The 21,825-nt window shown below is 36.0% G+C and overlaps 1 protein-coding gene across 2 annotated transcripts in view; it reads left to right on the forward strand.

Moving 5' to 3' along the window:
- The first annotated feature begins 14,589 nt into the window (after window positions 1-14,589).
- Window positions 14,590-21,825, forward strand: part of Anln (anillin, actin binding protein) — a 59,734-nt gene continuing 52,498 nt past the window's right edge. For both annotated transcript variants that reach the window (XM_071608451.1, XM_027939672.2), the window contains exons 1-2: window positions 14,590-14,774; window positions 21,102-21,255. In XM_071608451.1, coding sequence (XP_071464552.1) covers window positions 14,757-14,774; window positions 21,102-21,255 — 172 coding nt within the window. In that variant the 5' untranslated portion in view covers window positions 14,590-14,756. The remainder of the gene's footprint in view (window positions 14,775-21,101; window positions 21,256-21,825) is intronic.

Raw genomic sequence — 21,825 nt, forward strand, 5'->3', positions numbered from 1 at the left:
ATATGTATATATTTGAAAATATGATTGTCAAATTGACAAATATGATTGTCATACTGTCAAATATATAAATAAATAAATATATATATGAATGATGGAAATTGAACTCAGGGGCACTCAACCACTGAGCCACATCCCCTACCATATTTTGTATTTTATTTAGAGACAGGGTTTCACTGAGTTGCTTAATGTCTTGCTAAATTGCTGAGGCTGGCTTTGAACCCGTGATTCTCCTGTCTCAGCCTCCTGAGCTGCTGGGATTACAGGCAGGCACCACTGCAATTGCACCTGGCAATTTTAATTATATTTTACTAGCCTTTTTATCAGTGCTAGGGATCCACCTAGGGCCTTGCACATACCAGGCAAATGTTCTATAACTGAGATACATACCCAGCCCTGTTTTCATTATCTTTTAAAGTAACTAAGATGTGTATTTTCTTCATTCCATGGGTATTTACATACAAGATACTGAGCTCAGTGTTTGTAGAGTACATTGAGAGACATGATGCCTGTTTGTAGAGTACATTGAGAGACATGATGCCTATCTTCAAGGAATATATGGACTAGTACAGATTTTATATGTTTATGTATATATATATATACACACACACACACACATAAAGTTAGACAGTGATGTATACCTACATCTTCAATTTTTATTATACTTAAGAATTCCAAAAATAAACAAATTTGATGTTGCTGTATTTAGCCCACTTAGAATATTATTTCATACTTTATAATCATTTTATGCTTACTCTACCAATATTTTCTTCTGGATCATTTTGATTTCTAAGTATCTTTGGTGATACGTACCTTAGAAAGGTATATATCAGTATAATTGAAACTTTTAAAAAATATATTTCACATGTATTATTCAAGCACTCTTGCAAACAAATGCATGAATACAAAGAGTCTGTCCAATTTCTTATAAAACTAGCACTGTTACCAGCTCCATTCACTGTTCCCAGCTATATAATTATTCATCCTCATCAAGCTTGTGCATCTGCTTTGTTAATTATTGATTCGTGCTGTGCCTGCTTAGTATTTGCATTGGGTACAGCATCTGCAGCTGTCCAGTTGGCTGCTTTTGAGTCAGCATTGTTTTTGCATACCACCAGAACAATGAACAATTCCATCTTTCTGAGAAACTTCCTTTGATACCTGTTTCAACATGAAACATTAATATTGAGACAAAATGACTGATTTGATTATCAGTTATTCCTCCATTTTCAAAGCACTGATTATAAAATTAAGGGTTATTTAAACTGCCTCTAATAGTTTATGTTGACCCTAAGGATGCCTTTTATCCTTTAAAAAGTATTACTACATTTAAAATTTCAAACAATAACCAAGAATGTCTTTGTAGTTATCCTACTGAAATATACTCACTTTCCTTTTATGGTTGTTTTTATGTACAATAGCAACATTGTATTGTGGATTTCTGAATATCTGTAATGATTATTTCCAGTCAATTTTAGATTTAAAAAGCACGGAAAAATAGGTGCTTAGATAGAAATATTGTTCATTTGAGTGTGGTGGGATTTTGTTATGGTAAAGGGTTTATTTTTCTTATTCTGTAATTTTGGTTTAATTAACTACTTATATTAATCTGTGTATTTTTTTACATGCCACAGAGTAGGATCAATGGTATATGTTGTTGACAAACATTTTATTTACTTATTTATGGTTCTGGGAGTTGAATAATAGCACTTTTCCACTGAGCTACATCCACAGCCCTTTTTATTTTTTATTTTGAGACAGGGTCTCAGTAAGTTGCCCAGGCTCAGCTTAAACTTGTCATCCTCCTGCCTTAGCCTCCCTAGTCACTGGGATTACAGGCATGTACCACTGTGTCCAACCACTTAATTTACTTTTTATTCATAAATTAATTGATGGAGTTTCAGTATGAAAAAGCTGATTAAACTATATCTATAATAAGAGAATAATGTTTTCTTTTTTAAGAAAAGATCAATATGATGCAGTTTAACTCTCAGAAGAGGTTTGATCATTTGCCATAGTTGAGAAAGTAAAGATCAAGACTAGAAAGTAAAGATGAAGACTAGACACCTGCTTTTTCAACTGAAGAAAATAGGTCAAATATTGCACTTTTCATGACAGAAATTCACTTTGTTGGGAGAACAAGTACATATTATACTTTCAACTGAGAATGTTTATAATTTCTGGAGAAGAGCTCATTATCTTAGTAACTAAAAAGAAATTAGAACATTGAAATGATATTTATTTTTACATTTCAGATGAGTTTAAAAGGGCCAGGTGAAGCTTCTAGAAAACACTTTTGACTTTTTCTTCCTATTCTATTGAAAGCAACATAGAACCTTTCCTGTTGAAAATGTATGAATGAGGAAATTAATCTGCAGTCTGATATTACAAAAGGACAGTTGCAATATTGCAGATTCTAACAAGGATTTACAGAATGCTTAGGGCAAACATTTAAAAAAAGGAAAAGAAAAGGAATCCAGGGAATAGTTGGTAGAATTGATTTTTCCTTGGCATTTTTGTTTGTTTGCTTTCAGTAAAGTTTGCTTTCAGGATGCTGTATCAAGAGAAAAGAGGGGCTGGGATTGTGGCTCAGAGTGAGAGCGCTCGCCTTGCACACGTGAGGCACTGGGTTTGATCCTCAGCAACACATAAAAATAAAGATTTTTTTTTAAAAAGTCATTAACATTAAAAAAAGAGAAAAGAATGTTTTCAGTAAGTCTATATTCAGGAAAATAAAAAGCATCAAGAGAAAACTAAATAAAAGAATGCTTTGTGAAACCATCTCTGCCTTTTTACCTCAATGAAAATGGTTAGAACAGCACCAGATTCCTGGCAAATGGTGATTTGTTTTGATGGGATGCTTTGTTGTAAATGATTAGAGGGAGGAAGGATACTGTTTTAATTAGCTAAAAAAGTCCTTAATTATATTTTGAAGAAACTAAGATGTCCATTAATGTACTCCAATATAAAGACATTACACTATTGTTAAAATATTAAGCTCCTATTTTCTACAAGGCAAAAAGATGATGAAAAAGACATGATACCTACCTATAAAGAACTTTCTAGAAGTGTTTACATATATATGTAAACATGATGTAGATACACCAATCAGCCCTTGAGCACATACAACAGGGATGTTATGGTGAGTAAATGAGATTCCCAGTTCACTTGGAACTTATGTTTATGTTGTAGTGGGATAAACAAACAATGGTCAGGTTAACAAAACAATGTGATTTTAGATACCGACAGGTTCAGTAAGTCAGAAAAGTATGCTAGATGGTAACTTGGAGTAACAGTTCCCAGGAAAGGCCTCCTTGAAGAAGTGGCTTTTGGGCTGAGAGGAACCAGCCTGGGTGTTCATCAATGAATGAATGGATAAAGAAAAGCTGGAATATATACACAATGAAGTCTTATTCAACCATAAAGAAGAATGAAATTTTGTCATTTGGAGGAAAATGGATGGATCTTGAGACTATTATGTTAAGAAAAGGTCAAGGGTCACATGTTTTCTCTCCTATGTGGAAGCTAGAGAGGAAAAAGGAAAACAAATGTGAAGCGGGGGCATGAATCTAATGAAAATCAAAGGGGAAATATGGAGATCAGTAGAGGAAGGGACCAGGAGATGGAAAGAGGGGAGGGAGGAGGGAGGGAAGGGCTGGGGAGTGATATTGGCCAAATTACATTGTTATTTTGTGTAAAATACATACGTAATAACAAATCCCATCATTATGTACAACTATAATGCACCAATTAAAAAGAAAAGATAGTTCTGTAAGGAAAAAAAAAAGAGGCCCCTCATCAGATACCAAATCTGTTGGCAGGTTGATCCTGTACTTCCCAACTTCTAGAACTATGAGAAATAAGTTCCTGTTGTTTATAAGTTAAAAAGAAGACAAAGACTCAATCATAGAGACTTCTAGGGAATGAGTATTCTAGGAAGAGAGCATTGCAAAGACAAAAGGAATGATCTTGGCATGATCCTAGAGCCAAATGAAGGTCAGTGCTATGGTGTGGATGCTGTTTGATTATGTCCCCCAAAGGTTCTTATGTTGTAGGCTTGGTCCTTAGTGTGGCAGTGCTAGAAGATGATATGAAACCTTTAAGAGGTGGTATCTGGTGGGAGGCCCTTAGCACCCTTAGAAGGCATTAAGGTAGTTCTCATGGGACTTCTGAATGGTTGAGAGAGAGTTGTTACGAAAGAAAAAGCCTGGTGTCTCCCCAGCCTCTCTGGCTTATTTCTATTGATGAGATATTCCCCTCCTACACATGTTCCTGTCATTGTGGTGCCACTTACCATGAGATCCTCAGCAAAGCGAAGCTAATACCATCAGGATACCCTTGAACCTCCAGAAAGTGTGAGCTACAAAAACCTCTTTTCTTTCTAAACTAGCCTGTCTCAGATATCTCATTATAGTAATAGAAAACAAACTAACCATAGTTAGCATGGTTGAAAACAATACAACAAATAGAAAATAAACAATCATAGTTGGTATGGTTGAAGTTCACTAAGCTGGGGAAAAGTGTTAGGAAAAATTGATCTGAGAGGTAGACATGGGCCAGGCTCATTATAGTAATAGAAAATAAACTAAAACAGTTGGTGTGGTTGAAGTTCACTAAGCTGGGGAAAAGTGTTAAAAGAAAAGATCCAAGAGGTAGACATGGGTCAGGAAAGGATTTTAGACTTTATTCCAAGTGTGATCAGAAGCCACAAATGGGTAGTGCTAATTCTCAGATGTGGTATGAGACCATAAAATTATTTATTTTATTTTTTGGTGCCAGGGACTGAACCCAGGGGGACTTAACGACTTAGCTACATCCTCAGTACTTTTTATTTTGAGACAGGATCTCACTAAATTGCTTTGGGCCTTGATAATTTGCTGGGGCTGTCCTTGAACTTGCAATCCTCTTGCCTCAGCCTCCCAAATCACCAATTACAAGTGTGCATCAGCATTATCTCAGGTATTTATTATGGTATTAGATAGTTAGCTAACACACCTGGGAAGGACCAATGGCAAGACTTGGAAATCTTAGTCTGGTCATAGTCTTATCTACTATTCTAAGGGACTGGATTAGGTAATCTATAAATTCCATGCCAGTCCTTATATTTTTAAACTCCATTTTCCTTGGCCTTATTTTCAGCTAATGTGGTTAAGTTGCTTTGCATGTGGTTTCATAGAAAAGGGTAGTGTGAGAGGTCAGGATTAACAGTGGGTAGGGCAACAAAGCCACAGCTGGAACATTTTTTAATTCAACTAAAAGTTGGGAAAGGGGAATGGACTAAAAGTTAGGGTTTGAGGGAGGGACTTGTAGGTTTACTGAACAGTAATGAAGAAGATACGAGGAATTAAGATTAGAATGAGGTGCCAGATTTGGGGTTTGAAATCTTGGAGATGGGGCATTTCCAATAATTGATCAGAGTCCAAGTATGGATGCACTTGTAGGTAAATGAGTAGGAGAGAAGTGAGGTCAGGGTGTGTAGGAGGTTGTGGTTCCTGAGAATTCATTAACATAATACTTAAGGGCCTACTAAGTGCAGGTATGGACAGGACTGAGGAAGACAATGCTCTGGTTTAAATGTGTTCTCCAAAATGCATGTGTTAGAAACTTAGGAGGTGGGGCCTACTGGGAGATATTGGGTTTTAAGGATTCCACCTTCAGGAATGGATTAGTGACAGATTTAAGGGGCTGAGGCTGCAAGTTTGAGCACTTGCTTTCTCATACATGTGCTCTCTTATCCTTCTGCCTTCTGCCAAGGGGTAACATAGAAGGAAGGACCTCACCAGATGTGGTGCCTTGACCTTGGACTTCCCAGCCTTCAGAACTGTAAAAACAAAACAACAAAAAACTTTGTTCTTTATTAATTACCCATTCTCAGATATTCTGTTATGGCAGAAAAAGAACTCAGACAACTTGGGATCATACCAGATTGTAAGAAGCAGGAAAGAGAAGAGTGAAAGTGGATATTATGAATTCCAACATTTGGAAGAGTTAATAATGAGTAGATGAACTATTGAACTGTGAAAGCAATAACTGTGAGGACATATGTCAATGGGATTCAACAAACAGTACATTCTATTGTATCGAATGGAATAAATTTTATTTTTAATATTCAATAAGAGGACTTGGATATTTAAGAAACACTGGCTGCTGCTATTTTACAATATTTAAGAATTACTTTACTGAGATAGCTAAAAATTAAGTTTTGTGAAAAAATCTTTAAGTAGGTAAGGAAAAATTAAGTTATCAATATAAAAATTATGGTGTGAAAAGAACATTAAAGAATTCTGATTTATGAAAGGATTTACTTTGGTTTTTTAAATATGAATTCCCTTTTTGAAAAATCTTCTTTTTATATTCCCCATTAACTGCAGGGAAATGTAAAAAAGAGATTGAAGCTGTATACATATTTGGAATATTCTACTAAATACAGGAGATATGCCTATAATTGCACTACTTTTTTTTAAAAAAGCAATCCAATATATTCAGACAGCATAATGTTTTCCTCACTCTGGAATCTGAAACATTTTCATTGATTAAATTTTGGGGAAAAAATCTATGGCTCAATAAATGTCATTAATTGCACAGACTGTAACAAAACATTTTTTTTCAATAACATGTAGGTAACAACTTTTGATGGTTCTTATTTCTTCATTATAATAAATTTGTAAAAGAAGTGGCCCTTCAGCCAGATAACCTGAGGTAGGGCACTTGTGTTCCATCCTTCTTGCCACTGCTGTATTGTTAGGTCTTGGCCTTTTCCCTCCCTGTAAAAATACAAATATTTATGTTATTGTCTTATTTTTTCAATTAAATGAGAGTATGTGTGAAAGTATTTTTTTAATTAAGTATATAGTGTTTAGAATGTTCTTGCTGAAGTGATACTATCAAACTATCAAAGTGTTTTTCAAACACTTTACCAATTTTATCTGTAAAACACAATAATGATGATTTCCTTTGTTTAAAAGGAAAAGTCTTAGAAGGAGCAAATCCACATTTCCAGAATTACCTTTAACCTATAATTATCTCTGTTTTAGACCCTTAGATTTGTTCTTAAATTAATAAATGTGGTATTTTAAAAAATAATTTGGCAGCTGGAGATGTAGCCTGGAGGTACAGTTCTTGCCTCTGATGCATGAGGCCTTGGGTTCAATCCCTCGCACTAATAATAATAATAATAATAATAATAATAATAATAATAATATAATTATTAGTATTTGGGAAATTGTATGATTTTTTTAATTTAAAAACTAGTTTGATGATTTAGGTCAATCACTTAACTTCTTTGTATTTCAATTTCCTCATCTCTAAAATTGGAATAATTATTATGCTTATATTCATTCATTCAATAAATATGTACTGCATCATGTGCCCAGAAGGTTCTGGGATACAGCTATAATAAGACAAGTCCCTGCCTTCTAGAGTTTACACTTTAGTAGGAAGAGAAAGAAAATAAACATACATAACTAAAATAACATCAAATGGTAGTAAAGGTAATGAAGAAAATAAGTCCAAGTAATAGAATGGAAAGTGATCTGGGGGCACATGGGATGGGGATGGCCACCCATTAGAGAAGTCCTCTTTGAGGAAGTAGCATATGCAAGCTTAGACTCAAAGAATAAGGAACAGATGTTGTAGACCCAGAGGAGCAGTGAAAAGTTCTTCAGGAAGGAAGATATTTGGCACTTTTTTTTTTTTTTAATGACCAGAAAGCAAGGCCTAAGGCTGGAGCCTAGTTAAAAAAAAAAAAAAAAAAAAAAAAAAAGGCATTGTGATATATTGGGAGGATTTTAGGTTATTAGGAAAAGTAGGTAGGGTCCAGATCATGTAGGGCCTTGTAGGTATTTAAGAGTATTATGGTATACTATTCTAATTGCAATGAAAGACATAAACCAGCTCCACACAAGGAAATAACATTGCATAATTTATATTTAAAAAATATTCCTCTTTACAAGTAAATTTGTGAAAACTAATTACATCATTTATTAGACTTGCTATAATTAATTATGCTCCGATATATCAGTAATAGTTTAAAATTATAATTTTACCCTTTTTTGTGGCACTGAGGATTGAACCTAGAGCCTCATACATAGAGCAAGTGCTCTTTGAGCTACATTTCCAGCCCTATAACTATAATTTTAAAAATACAGATTATAAAGGCAACAACAATGACAAAAATATATAGGAACAAATATAACAAGAGTTTAAAGATCCTTATAGAAGTATGGATAAACATTTTTGTAAGACATTAAAGTAGGACTAAATTGATAAAGACATACAATGCTCGGGCTAGGGTTGTAGCTCAGTGGTAAAGTGCTTGTCTGGCATGTGTGAGGCACTGGGTTCAATCCTCAGAACCACATAAAAATAAATTATTAAAATAAAGGTATTTTTTAAAAAAAGATATATAATACTCATAAATATGAAGATTTAATATCACAAGATGTTAATTCTTTCCTTATTATGTGATACATTCAGTGCAAGTATAATTTAAAAATTTGAAAGGGAGTTTTTTAAAAAATGTTTCTTTTTTTTTTTTTTAGATTTAATTTTTTATTGTTGGTTGTTCAAAACATTACATAGTTCTTGATATATTATATTTCACACTTTGATTCAAGTGGGTTATGAACTCCCATTTTTACCCCATATACAGATTGCAGAATCACATCAGTTACACATCCATTGCTTTACATATTGCCATACTAGTGTCTGTTGTGTTCTGCTGCCTTTCCTATCCTCTACTATCCCCCCTCCCCTCCCCTCCCCTCCCCTCCCCTCCCCTCTTCTCTCTCTACCCCCTCTACTGTCATTCATTTCTCCCCCTTGTATTATTTTCCCCTTTCCCCTCACTTCCTCTTGTATGTACTTTTGTATAACCCTGAGGGTCTCCTTCCATTTCCATGAAGTTTCCCTTCTCTCTCCCTTTGCCTCCCACCTCTCATCCCTGTTTAATGTTAATCTTCTTCTCATGCTCTTCGTCCCTACTCTGTTCTTAGTTACTCTCCTTATATCAAAGAAGACATTTGGCATTTGTTTTTTAGGGATTGGCTAGCTTCACTTAGCATAATCTGCTCTAATGCCATCCATTTCCCTGCAAATTCTATGATTTTGTCATTTTTTAATGCAGAGTAATACTCCATTGTGTATAAATGCCACATTTTTTTTTTATCCATTCGTCTATTGAAGGGCATCTAGGTTGGTTCCACAGTCTTGCTATTGTGAATTGTGCTGCTATGAACATCGATGTAGCAGTGTCCCTGTAGCATGCTCTTTTTAGGTCTTTAGGGAATAGACCAAGAAGGGGAATAGCTGGGTCAAATGGTGGCTCCATTCCCAGCTTTCCAAGAAATCTCCATACTGCTTTCCAAATTGGCCGCACCAATTTGCAGTCCCACCAGCAATGTACAAGTGTACCCTTTTCCCCACATCCTCGCCAGCACTTGTTGTTGTTTGACTTCATAATGGCTGCCAATCTTACTGGAGTGAGATGGTATCTTAGGGTGGTTTTGATTTGCATTTCTCTGACTGCTAGAGATGGTGAGCATTTTTTCATGTACTTGTTGATTGATTGTATGTCCTCCTCTGAGAAGTGTCTGTTCAGGTCCTTGGCCCATTTGTTGATTGGGTTGTTTGTTATCTTATTGTCTAATTTTTGGAGTTCTTTGTATACTCTGGATATTAGGGCTCTATCTGAAGTGTGAGGAGTAAAGATTTGTTCCCAGGATTTAGGCTCCCTATTTACCTCTCTTATTGTTTCTTTTGCTGAGAAAAAACTTTTTAGTTTGAGTAAGTCCCATTTGTTGATTCTAGTTATTAACTTTTGTGCTATGGGTGTCCTATTGAGGAATTTGGAGCCCGACCCCACAGTATGTAGATCGTAGCCGACTTTTTCTTCTATCAGACGGCGGTGTGTCTCTGATTTGATATCAAGCTCCTTGATCCATTTTGAATTAACTTTTGTGCATGGCGAGAGATAGGGATTCAGTTTCATTTTGTTGCATATGGATTTCCAGTTTTCCCAGCACCATTTGTTGAAGATGCTCTCCTTCTTCCATTGCATGCTTTTAGCCCCTTTATCAAATATAAGATAGTTGTAGTTTTGTGGATTGGTTTCTGTGTCCTCTATTCTGTACCATTGGTCCACCCGCCTGTTTTGGTACCAGTACCATGCTGTTTTTGTTACTATTGCTCTGTAGTATAGTTTGAAGTCTGGTATCGCTATACCGCCTGATTCACACTTCCTGCTTAGCATTGTTTTTGCTATTCTGGGTCTTTTATTTTTCCATATGAATTTCATGATTGCTTTCTCTATTTCTACAAGAAATGCAGTTGGGATTTTGATTGGCATTGCATTAAACCTATAGAGAACTTTTGGTATATCAGCGACAAATCCTCTGAAATGGAAATGAGGACAACCACTCCATTCACAATATCTTAAAAAAAAAATAAAGTACTTGGGAATCAACCTAACAAAAGAGGTGAAAGACTTATACAATGAAAACTACAGAACCCTAAAGAGAGAAATAGAAGAAGATCTTAGAAGATGGAAAAATATACCCTGTTCATGGATAGGCAGAACTAACATCATCAAAAAATGTTTCTTTATGGAGTTTGAGAGTCTGATCCTGTATTCAGGTGGAAGAATAAGGGACACAATAAACTTAAATCAGTTTTGGATTTGCTCTACTACAAATCAACATTTGCAATCAAGACAGCATGGCTAAGATATAGATAAATGCACCAGTAGAAAAGAATGAAGAGTTCCAACATCATAAATCTGCATGTGCATGAATTTTTTTTTGTGTGTGTGTGATGGGGACTGAATCCAAGGACTTGCACATGCCAAGCACATACTCTTTTACTGAGTTATATCCCCAGCTCCCTAAAAGTTTTAACATGTGGTAAAAGTAGAATAACAGGTCAGAGGAAAATAATGGACAATTTATAAACTGCTACTAAGACAACTGATTATCCACATAAAATACAAAATAAATCAGGTAGCTTAAGAGAAAACCATGAAAATCTATAATTTAAAATATTTAGAAGAACACAGGTGCAGTGGAATGCCTGTAATCCCAGCAACATGGGAGGCTGAGGCAAGAGGATTGCAAATTGGAGGCCAGCAATTTATCCAGGTCCAAGCAACTTAAACAAGAACCTGCCTCAAAACAACATATAAAAAGGACTGGGAATGTGGTAAAGCTCCTCTTGGTTCAATCCTCAGTACCATAAAAAAAAAAAAAAGATAATACAGGGGAGAATTTTTTATGAATTCAGGGTAAGAAAGAAATTATTATTATTATTATTATTATTATTATTTGGGGTACCAGGGACTGAACCCCGGGGTATTTAATCACTGAGTCACATCCCCAGCCCTTTTTAATATTTTATTTAGAGTTAATATTTTATTTAGAGATACGGTGTCACTGAATTGTTTAGGGCCTCACTAAGCTGCTGAGGCTGGCTTTGAACTTGTGATTTTCCTGCCTCAACTGCCTGTGCTTCTGGGATTACAGGTGTGCACCACTGTGCCCGGCTCAGGAAAGAAATTCTTGAGGTATAAAATACACAAAACCTAAAGAAAAAATATCTGATAAATTAACATTAAACATTTCTGTAGAGTTAAAATATAATGTGAAAACCTAGTCACAAAAGAAGAACAGATATTTGCAAGCCACAAAACCAAGAAAGTGTTTATTTTTCAAGAAAATTGTAAGCAAATTAACAAAAAGTCTACAAATCAATAAGGAAAAAAACCCACAAAAAATGGGCAATGGATATAAATTTGATGATCACAAAAAAGAAAAATTGAAAGGCCAATAAACACACAAATTTGCCTCCACTAGTAATAAGAGAAATGCACACAGATAGGAATGACAAAATCCATTACTGGGAGGAACAGGAGTAATAGCCATGTTCATGCACTACCGACTGTGGTATAAATTGTTGCAACCATTTTCAAGAACAATTTATTTTCCATATCTGGTAATCATATTGAAATATATTTGTTGAAATTATCTACTAAATCTTAGGTATATTAATCTAAAGAAATTTTGGCATGTGTATGCACTGGCATCATGGGACCTTTAGGACAACAAATTGGAAACAAGCTGAATATCTATTGAGAAGATAATGGATATTGTATAAATTGCAAGTACTTTTATATAATAAATACAGTAGTAAAAAAATGAATGAAATGCAACTTTAGCTATTTTGACAATGATATCAAAATGATAATGTTCAGCCAAAAACTGCAAAAGGATATGAACAATGAAGATAAAATTTATATAAAACACTTTCAGTGATATTTATATATGTAGATATAATAATAAAAGTAGACATATTTTTATAGGGATAAACATCAGAATCTAGACAGTTTTAGCACTGGGGAATGGGAAGGTGAATAGGATTAGGGAGGGCCATACTGGAGACTTCACTTCTATATGGGATTTTTTTTTTTTTAAATCTAGGGGTACTGGCTGTATTTTATTATTCACCATTTTCTATCTTGTAAACTAGAAATATTTCATAACAATTCTTTTTGAGTTGAAGGTCTCACTATGTTGCCCAGCTGGCTTCAAAGGCACCATCATCCTGTCTCAGCCCAAGTGGCTGGGATTACTCACATAAGCCACTATGCCACTGTGCCTGGTCATCACACACTTTTTAAAAAGAGAAAAATCATTCAGTTAGCAGTCAACTGCAGTACTCTAGGGGTGTGGGCTTTGTGGCACATAGCCGGCATTTAGCAAGTAGTACTATTGTGGTGATTGCTATTAGTACCATCAACATCAAGGTAAAGACCAACACTATACCGGGATTGTGAGGAAAGATAACCTCAATGTTTAGGGTAGCTAACTTGTGCTAGGTGATTTATCTTTTAGTCTTAAGGGAACCTAGTTGAGGTAATTTTCAAAGAAATTAAGGCTCACAGAGGCTATAGCCAGAGGGTACAACGGCTACATAAATTTCTAATGACTCATTCCCAGTGTTGTCATATACAAACACAGCCCATCCCAAATGCTCACACCCCTTTCCAGTCTAGTTAACTCGGAAAAAAAATTCAAACATCTTTCCCCTTTGATTCATAAGTAGCATGTTTTGAGTTAAATACAAATTCATATGCCATTTACTTCAAGTGTGTGTACGGAATTATTGTAATAGGAATATTTCAGAATACTACTATGTGCTAGAATATTAGTATTCTGTAACACTAGAATAGTATTGTATAATACTTTAATAGTAGTATTAAAAGAATGTTTCTGGATTTATTTTCATCTGCTGCTTCTAACGCTCTGAGGAAGGCAGGGCGACTGTTTATTCTTGTTACATATTGGAGTAAACTAAAATAGAAAGTGGTTTAATCAGGTTTCTAACTCAGTGTACCTGTGCTTCATGAAATTTTATGTAAAATAGTGTATGATGGGAAAGAGTGTTTTTCTAGATAGTCAACTTTAATTGTATTTCCAAAGAAATCTATTATTCCTTCAAAAGGTAAAAAGACACATTAAATGATTTGCTTAAAGCCTAAAGTCACAGTTCTGTTGGAGGCCAACCCCCAAGTAGTTTCTCCCATACCCCACTCTGAGAATTTGGTTCATTACAATCTACAGCATTAAGATGCACATTAAAGATGTTACTGTTGACGTATTTTTTTTTAGTCATGCTGATCAAGCTTTATTAAATATGCTAAAAGATCTTATTTGAGATGAATAATTTGTTTTGTTCAGTTGTTGGACAGTCATCTAATCTACATGGGCGTTACTTTTCAGATGAACAAGTCGAGAATGACTTCACAAGCCCTAGCACAGACTTGCCACACAAGAAGTGAATCTAATGCAGCAACGATGTAACATATCTTACAATTTCTAGTTCTGCATAAATAACACATCCGAGACACAGATTTAGAGTGAAAAGCGGATCATGAGCTGAGAATGGGATTTTCATTTCTCTTGGTCGAACTAATGTCTTTGGATCCCCCACTCTCAGATAATAGTAAGGACGGAACTGGAGAGCTGCTCAAAATTCTCCCAACTCCAAAATTCTGTGCAGTTTGATGGGATTTAAAATAGTAGGACGCGTTTTGCATACCAATTCTTAAACACAGTGCATTAATTTTAGCCTCGTTTTCCCTATGTGAAAGGGTTCATCACTGGACCCAAGAGTGCAGGAACCTACCAGACCTGCCTCTTCAGAGGGCAAACCTGCAGCAGGGATTGGAGTGGCAAGCGGAGAGAAAGCTATAGAGGGCCAAAGGGCCAGGGACCTCAAAGACGAGGGCTCTTAATCCTTTATTTAGGAATGAAGGAAGGCGGGAATGCCCGAATGCCAGGTGGGAAGGGATCGGTTTAACAGGGTTGGGTATGTGAGCCTTAGGGGACTCCCTGGCCTAAGCCGGGAAGCAGTTGAAGGGAGGGAGCAGCCCCACCTAAGCGGTTGAGAGCAAGACCTCCCCTGGGAACCTCGGCTTGCTCACTGCACCACGTGATCAAACGCCGGGGGCGGGGAGAGATGCGCCCCGCCCCGCCCCGACCAGCGCGCACGCGCGCCGCTCCGGGCGCTGAAATTCAAATTTGAACAGCCGAAGGAGGTAGAGTCCGACACTAGGAGCTGAGGGAAGAGGAGAGTTGGTTGTGGGAGAATTCCTGTGCCTGACTCCTTGTTTTCTCCAGGAGACACACTGAGCCCAGACTCACTTTTCTTTTCCTGAATTTGAACCACCGTTTCCATTGTCTCGTAGTCCACACGCGAAGCCTGGGGCGATGGACCCCTTTACCGAGGTGAGAAAATTTGCGGGCGCAGCCAGTCATGACCCCTGTCGTCCCCCACCCTCCCCTCTGTCAACCTTTGAGCCCACCGGTGGGACGCGCGCTTGCGTGCGTGCGCGCGTGCGCAGTGAGAGCTAGCGTGTGGGGTTCGGTGCCGGGTGGGCTGGGCCAGCGCCCCGGGGGTCTCAGGTGCGCTCTTTTCTGCCCCGGGGGTCTCAGGTGCGTTTGTTAGCGGTTTGTGGTTGTTTGTTCCGTGTAGAAGAAACTCTGGAGTAAAGCTTTGACTCTGTTCATAAAAGACGGCAGTGAGAAAATTCCTGGCGTTCCCGGTTACAGCAATACCCCTTTGGAATCCTCCCTGTCCATTCCCTCCTTTCCCCAAAGAGTGAGGCTTGGGACCTGACGGAACAAGTCCTGCTGGAAAAAGCTGGAGTCATTTGTAGGGTGGAGTTTGGTGCCCAGTGACTCAGCTGTGTGTGTGCAACCACTGCCGGGAAATCAAATGGGATGTCGTTTGCGGGGTTCTCGCGGCCCGCTGATGAGGTTTCACAGGGTGGGACGTGTGTGCATTTAAGGATGCTGTTAACGACAGCAAAACCTGTCAAATAAGCTGGTGCTGGAACCTTTGTACTCATTCCCAGAGTCAACAGGGTTCCCTCAGACTCCGTTGCTCTGCTAACTTGCAAAGTTTCATACCGGGGATTCTAGTTTTTTTTTTTAGCATATAAATGACTTGATTTTATTTATTTATTTATTTATTAGTTGTTCAAAACATTACATAGCTTTTGACATTCTAGTTTTAGCTTCATGTTGAGAGTGTTCGTTGACACATTCGGAAGTTTCGTGTTGCTGGTTAGTCCATTCCCTTTTTATTCCAGCACAGTTCCTCTTTTTCTTTCACGAGGCTGTTGTGCAAGTTTCAAACTGTCATGTTTTGAGTTGTTACAAAGTGAGCCTAAAAACGTTTTTTACACTAAATTGAAAAATTCAATGGAAAGTAGTAATACATTGTTTTGGGGAGATGTAGTTACAATTCCTTAACGCTAAGATACTAAAGATTTCAACAGAGTTTACTTGTATTCACAAAGCCGTCTTTCTGTGTTTCATATATTTAGTCATTTTGGGATACAAAATATCAGTTTGTTTAAAGATTCTAATAGAAAAATCCAGGATTTTTAAAAAAATTAGTTTAAAGAATAGGGCTGGCCATGCAATAAATATCTGTCACTAAAATTGAAGTAAAAAAAGGATACGTTATTTTATGTTATAATGAGACTAGAAGTCCTTAAAACAACAATGTGTGTTCTCCTTAGTAACTAGAAGCATTTTGAAGGTTTTCTGAAAATTTCGTCTTTATTTCACTTAAAAGTAAAATAAAACTAGTACAAATCTTAGTTAAAAGAAACTTCTTGTTTAGATAATCTTAGAATGTGTTTAGAAATATGTTTGGTTTAATGTATATAGTTTGTATTATGAAAAGTTGCAGTTGGAATAACAGTTTTGACATCTTTTCCTTAATTGGTTATGAGTGAACTATTTGAATTGCTTCCCAACTGTTAGGTGCTTAATAATAGCATTCATAACATTTTTTCACAATGACATGAACTACAGTTCCTTGTCTGAAAGGATTGAAAGTAAGTATAAAGTGACTTTCCCAAACGGGTTCCTTCTTAAAACCACAGAACACAAAAAACTATTCCAGAGACTACTTTCTCAGTTCTCCCAAGGGTGATTCATAACCAATGCCATCCTACATCGCAGCAGAGGTCTGGTTACATGAATGCCAGGGCATTAGGACCTCATTCTCTTGGTAACTCTTTTTTGTTTGTTTTTATTTTTATTTTTTTTAGTTGTAGATGGACACAATCTCTTTATTTTATTTATTTATTTTTATGTGCTGCTGAGGATCTAACCCAATGCCTCACCCATGCGAGGCAAGCACTCTGCCACTGAGCTACAATCCCAGTCCTCTTGGTAACTCTTAATGGGAAAGGCTAGACTCATTCTAAACTCTTCCTGGAGCAAGACTCTTCTGTATTAGTTCTCCCTGCTGCCACTTGGACCTACACACTCATTCTCCCTGCCCTTTCTGCCTGGCAAATTCTGAGTTGACCTTCAGCCCTCAGTTTGATCTCCCTTCTTCAGAGGTGAATAACCTTTCACAGTAACAGTATTCATCTCCCTTGCATTTGCCTCTTCAGTGCTTTACTTGTTGAACTAGTTTTCTGCCAGAGCTTGAGCTTCATGAAGGCAGAGGCTATTTCTATTCTGAGGCATTTCCCCCAGTGTCAAACACATATAATACCATTTTGCTGAATTAACATAGCAGACAGGCACTGAGTGCAAATTATTTTACAAACCTGTGAGAACATTTTGGCAATGTTCCTCTATATTGAAGAAAATTTCAAAATCAATAGAATAGTATAATAACCCTTCATTCACTCATTATCTGTTCTTTGCAATTATCACCTGTTGCTATTTTGTTTCACTGTAACTCCCTCTCACCTACCTCACAAATTATTTCGAAGCAAATCTAGATATCATATAGTTTCATATACATATACTTCAATATTTATCACTAAATATTGAAAAAGGACTCTTAAAAACATAATAACAATGTTATTGTCACATCTGAAAAATTGGCATTAATCTTTCATATATCAAGTATTCTGTGACTGTTCATATTTCAGGTGTTTATATATACACATATTTTTTTAAACCTTTATTTTTTTTATTTATTTTTATGTGATACTGAGGATCGAACCCAGGGCCTTGCATGTGTTAGGCAAGCAAGCTACCACTGAGCCCCAGCCCAGCCTTCAAGTGGTCATAAATTTTTGTTACCTTATTTCTTTGAATTAAGATCTAGATGATCCACAGGGCAATATCTTCTAATGTTTTTCTTCATGGACCAACCATAAATAAAGAAAATAATTATATGAAATTAATAAAAAAATAATGATATGAAATTAATTCTGCTGACAAATTCTTAAAAAGAGTAAGTAATTTAGTTAAGACAATTAATGGCAAAATGATTAAGAGCTCAGACTCAGATCTGGATTTTGAATCCTGCCTGTTGCTCCTTTGTTGTTGTTGTTTTTCCACATTCTTTATTGGTCCATTATAGTTGTACATATTGATGGGATTTGTTACATATTTGTACATGCGCATAGTATGCTTTGTTGCTACTTAGCTGTGTGACATATCCTGTTACTTGTGTCCCAGTTTCTCATCTGAAAAATAGTAGTGGAAAGAGAACCACCAAATAAAGTTTTGAAAGTGAAATGAATTAGTGTGTGCTAGATACTGAAAGTGTTTTATATTAAGTTTAGTATAATTGTAAGTGATTGTTGTATTTATTGGGTAAATTTAAAACCATAGGTGAACTATTGAGAATATTGATATAGCCTTTTTGTTTGACGTCTGATCAAGAGTAATAGTAACTGGTCAAAGTATAGTAAACCCAGAGCTTTGTATGACAAGTAACAGCTTTTTTATTGGAACTTTAAAAAGGAAAAAGGCTATAACTAAAATTATTTGGCCAAGCATGGTAGTGTGTGCCTTTAGTCTCAGTTACCCAAGAGGCTGAGGCTCACGTGGGCAATATAGGAAGCCCCCATCTCTTAGAAATAAATAAATAAAATACTTTGTAAAGATTATCATTTATCGTGAGATACTTTATATTTTTCTATGCATGCATGGCTTAGTATAAATGAACAAACAAAATACTGCTACCATTTTGAAAGGAGATTTTCTGTTTTCCGGAATTAAATGAAAGTCTCTGTGTTGGCCTAGGAGAAAATCTGCTAGAGCACATTGAAAATAATAAGAAGTTAATTTGTATTGAGTCTATTCTGTTTAAAAAGGGAGGGAAATCAGTAATATCTTCTAGAAAAATTTAAGTTAGAAATTTAGGGATACAGTTTCTGTTATCTGAGATTCATTCATGAGGAAAATCTTATTTCCAAAATATGTTAGTTATTGCAGTGTGTTTTTAAAAATTCCTCTACCTTTTGAGAATATTATGTTTAAAGAGTCTTTAAATTATTTATATATATATATATATATATATATATATATATATATATATATATATGTTGTAATGGGACACAATACCTTTATTTTATTTATTTATTTTTATGTGGTACTGAGGATAGAACTCAGTGCCTCGCCGGTGCTAGGCGAGTGCTCTGTCACTGAGCCCCAGCCCCAGCCTCATAATCTTTAAATTCTTGATACAATATTATGATGAAGGGCTACCTATACTTTATTGAGCAGTTTAGTTTATGTACTTTAGATATACAATTTCTTTTAAAGTAATACTTTGGGGTTTACTAGCTTTATTTTATAGCTTAGGGATTTTTTTTCCTTATCTGCTATAATTTTTTTTTTTTAAATCTGGGAATTTTGAATGTAATGCAAACAATAGAATACTTGTGTGTGTTTGAATGCAAAACCACATTCTTTTGTTGTGACCCATTCCTCATGGTAACTGAAGCTGTACTGACTCATAAGTATTCTAACTGATGAAATGGAATGTGGACACATCTTGGAATAAATAGGCTAGTTTTGTGTCTACACAGTGACATATTTTATCTTGAAAACTATTAGACATTTATGAATTTGTGTAACATTATGATCACTTTTATGTTTATCAAGGAGACTTTTATTTAGAGGGTAAAGGTCTTGTGTTTTGGAAGGCATTTGGCTAATAAATGGCTTTCAGTGACACATTTTGATTAGTGTCACTTCTTCCAATTGATTTTAAATGAGAATCATTCCTCAGAAGAGTAGAGAGTTGTGCCTTCTTCCCAAAACAGCTCTCCCTCCTTTTGCATGCTCAGAGGATTTCTTAAAAATTGTTATTCTGTTTTAATTAAGGAATTAAAAAGATTTAATTCTCCAGCTTGCACTAACTGCTGCTATGTCTGTTTGTGCAGGCTGTAAGAATCTGCATCTCTTCTTTAGTTGTGTCCATTTGAAAGAGAATAAATTGTTTTACATCACACTGATTCAGAAAAAAACATCAGGTAATTCAAAGCAAGAAAAGAGTATTTACAAGTTCACAGGATGACTAACATTTGAACTTAAAACTATTTTATAATATGTTGATGTTTAATTAAATAAAACATAAGATTGCATTGTTTTTCCTTTCTCTTAGGAAGTGTCTTATGAAAGGACTAATATGTCAGCTATCTCTTGCTGCTTGCCAAGATTTTCTATCTTAGTGACTGTATTAGTTTTGCTGCTGTAACACAGTACCACAAATTTGGCGGCTTAAAATGACACATTTATTATGTTTCAATTCTGTAGATCACAGTCTGAAATGGATTTTACTGAGTTTAAATCAAGTGTTTGGGGCCAAGATTTCATTTGTTCTGGAGGCTCTAGAGAAAATTCCATTTACTTGCTTTTTGTAATTTCTAGACACCCCTTGCCTTCCTTGGCTTGTGGCTTCTTTCTCCAACTTCAAAGCTACTAATCACCACTCTGACCTATTTTTCTATCAAATTTTTCCTGTCTCCAATTTTCCTGCCTCCTTTTGTCTTGTAAGGGGCATTGTGATTACATTTGGGCCCATCCAAATAATCCAGGATAATCTCCCCCTCTGAAGATTCTTAATCACATCAGCAAAGTCACTATTGTTCTAAGGTAACCTTCACAGATCAGAGGATTAGGACATAAACATCTTTGGGGAACCAATATTCTGCCTAACATGTTGACTTAAAACCACAGCTGGTTTATATCTCATGATTCAGTGGGTCAGTTTGTATTGTGCTCAGCTAGGCTGTTCTTCTGCTGGTCTTCCCCAGGGTCATGCAGGATTTGTTAGTGTTCTGACAAATTATCTGGGCCTAGATAGTCTACAATAACCTTACTTATGGATCTGGTTGATGCTGGCTGTCAGGGAAACCATGTTTTTGCCAGCAGACTTAACCTGGGCTTTTTCATGTGGGGCAGTATTTTAAGGGAGGGAGAACAGAAACTGCAAGATTTCATGAGGTCTAAGATGGGAAATCATTTAGAATATCACTTCTGCCATATTTTATTGGTCAAAGCAGATCACAAGGGTGAGAAAATAGATTATATCTTTTGATTTGAGCAGAAAGGATTTAAAATGTTATATCTTTACATATTCTATTGATCCTTAATATTCATATTTAATCTGTAATCATTCTGACATTGGGGTGCTCATTTAGTGAAATCTTGACTTAATGACTTGGAATTATCCTTTGAAATATATTTAACTGTTATCCATTTGGTGATTTTGGAAGATACCTGAAATTTTGTGAACCTTTGACTAACCTTGTATTTTAACATTCTCTAATACATATTTAGAAACTGCTTGAGCGAACCCGCGCTAGGAGAGAGAATCTTCAGAGAAAGATAGCTGAGAGGCCCACAGCAGCACCAAGGTCTGTCACTCATGCTAAGCGAGCCCGAGAGCCACTTTCAGAAGCAAGTAACCAGCAGCCCCTATCTGGTGGTGAAGGTAAAAGACTTCGCATGGGGGGAAGTAAAATTTCCATTTTTTGAAAGATATAATATGTGAATTTCATTATACATGCAAAAGAATCAAGATCTTTTGGAAACAAATATGCCTCTGAGGGCCTAAAACCTTTTAGGCTGGAGTAGAGTTTAAGAAATATTTCAAATAAAATAATTGAACTTTGTTTTCTTCAATTCCAGTTATTCTTAAAAACCCCAAGGGAAGAAAAATAAAGGAGCAGAGTAACACTTTATATTGGCAGTACTGTGGAATTTTTCACCCCAACAATCCCAGAGTAGCTGACCACTCATTTCCTAGATGGTGTCTCATATGAACAAGGCAGCAAAAGGCAGACTGCTTACAAATGCTTGAGGTTTAATGAACCTTTTTTCATCTTGTGTTTGCTGAACCAACTCTTTAGGACTGGGTTGAAATTTAGATTGTTAATCTCTAGACATGGTAGAACACACAAGCACCCCATTCCAAACTCAACTGGAATCTTAACCAATTCTTTACTGAATTCTGAATACTCAGATAGCATTAGCAAGCTGTTTTAATTTTTTTCTTGAGTAT

This window comes from Marmota flaviventris, chromosome 1, assembly GCF_047511675.1.
Source record: "Marmota flaviventris isolate mMarFla1 chromosome 1, mMarFla1.hap1, whole genome shotgun sequence".
Lineage (NCBI taxonomy): Eukaryota > Metazoa > Chordata > Mammalia > Rodentia > Sciuridae > Marmota > Marmota flaviventris.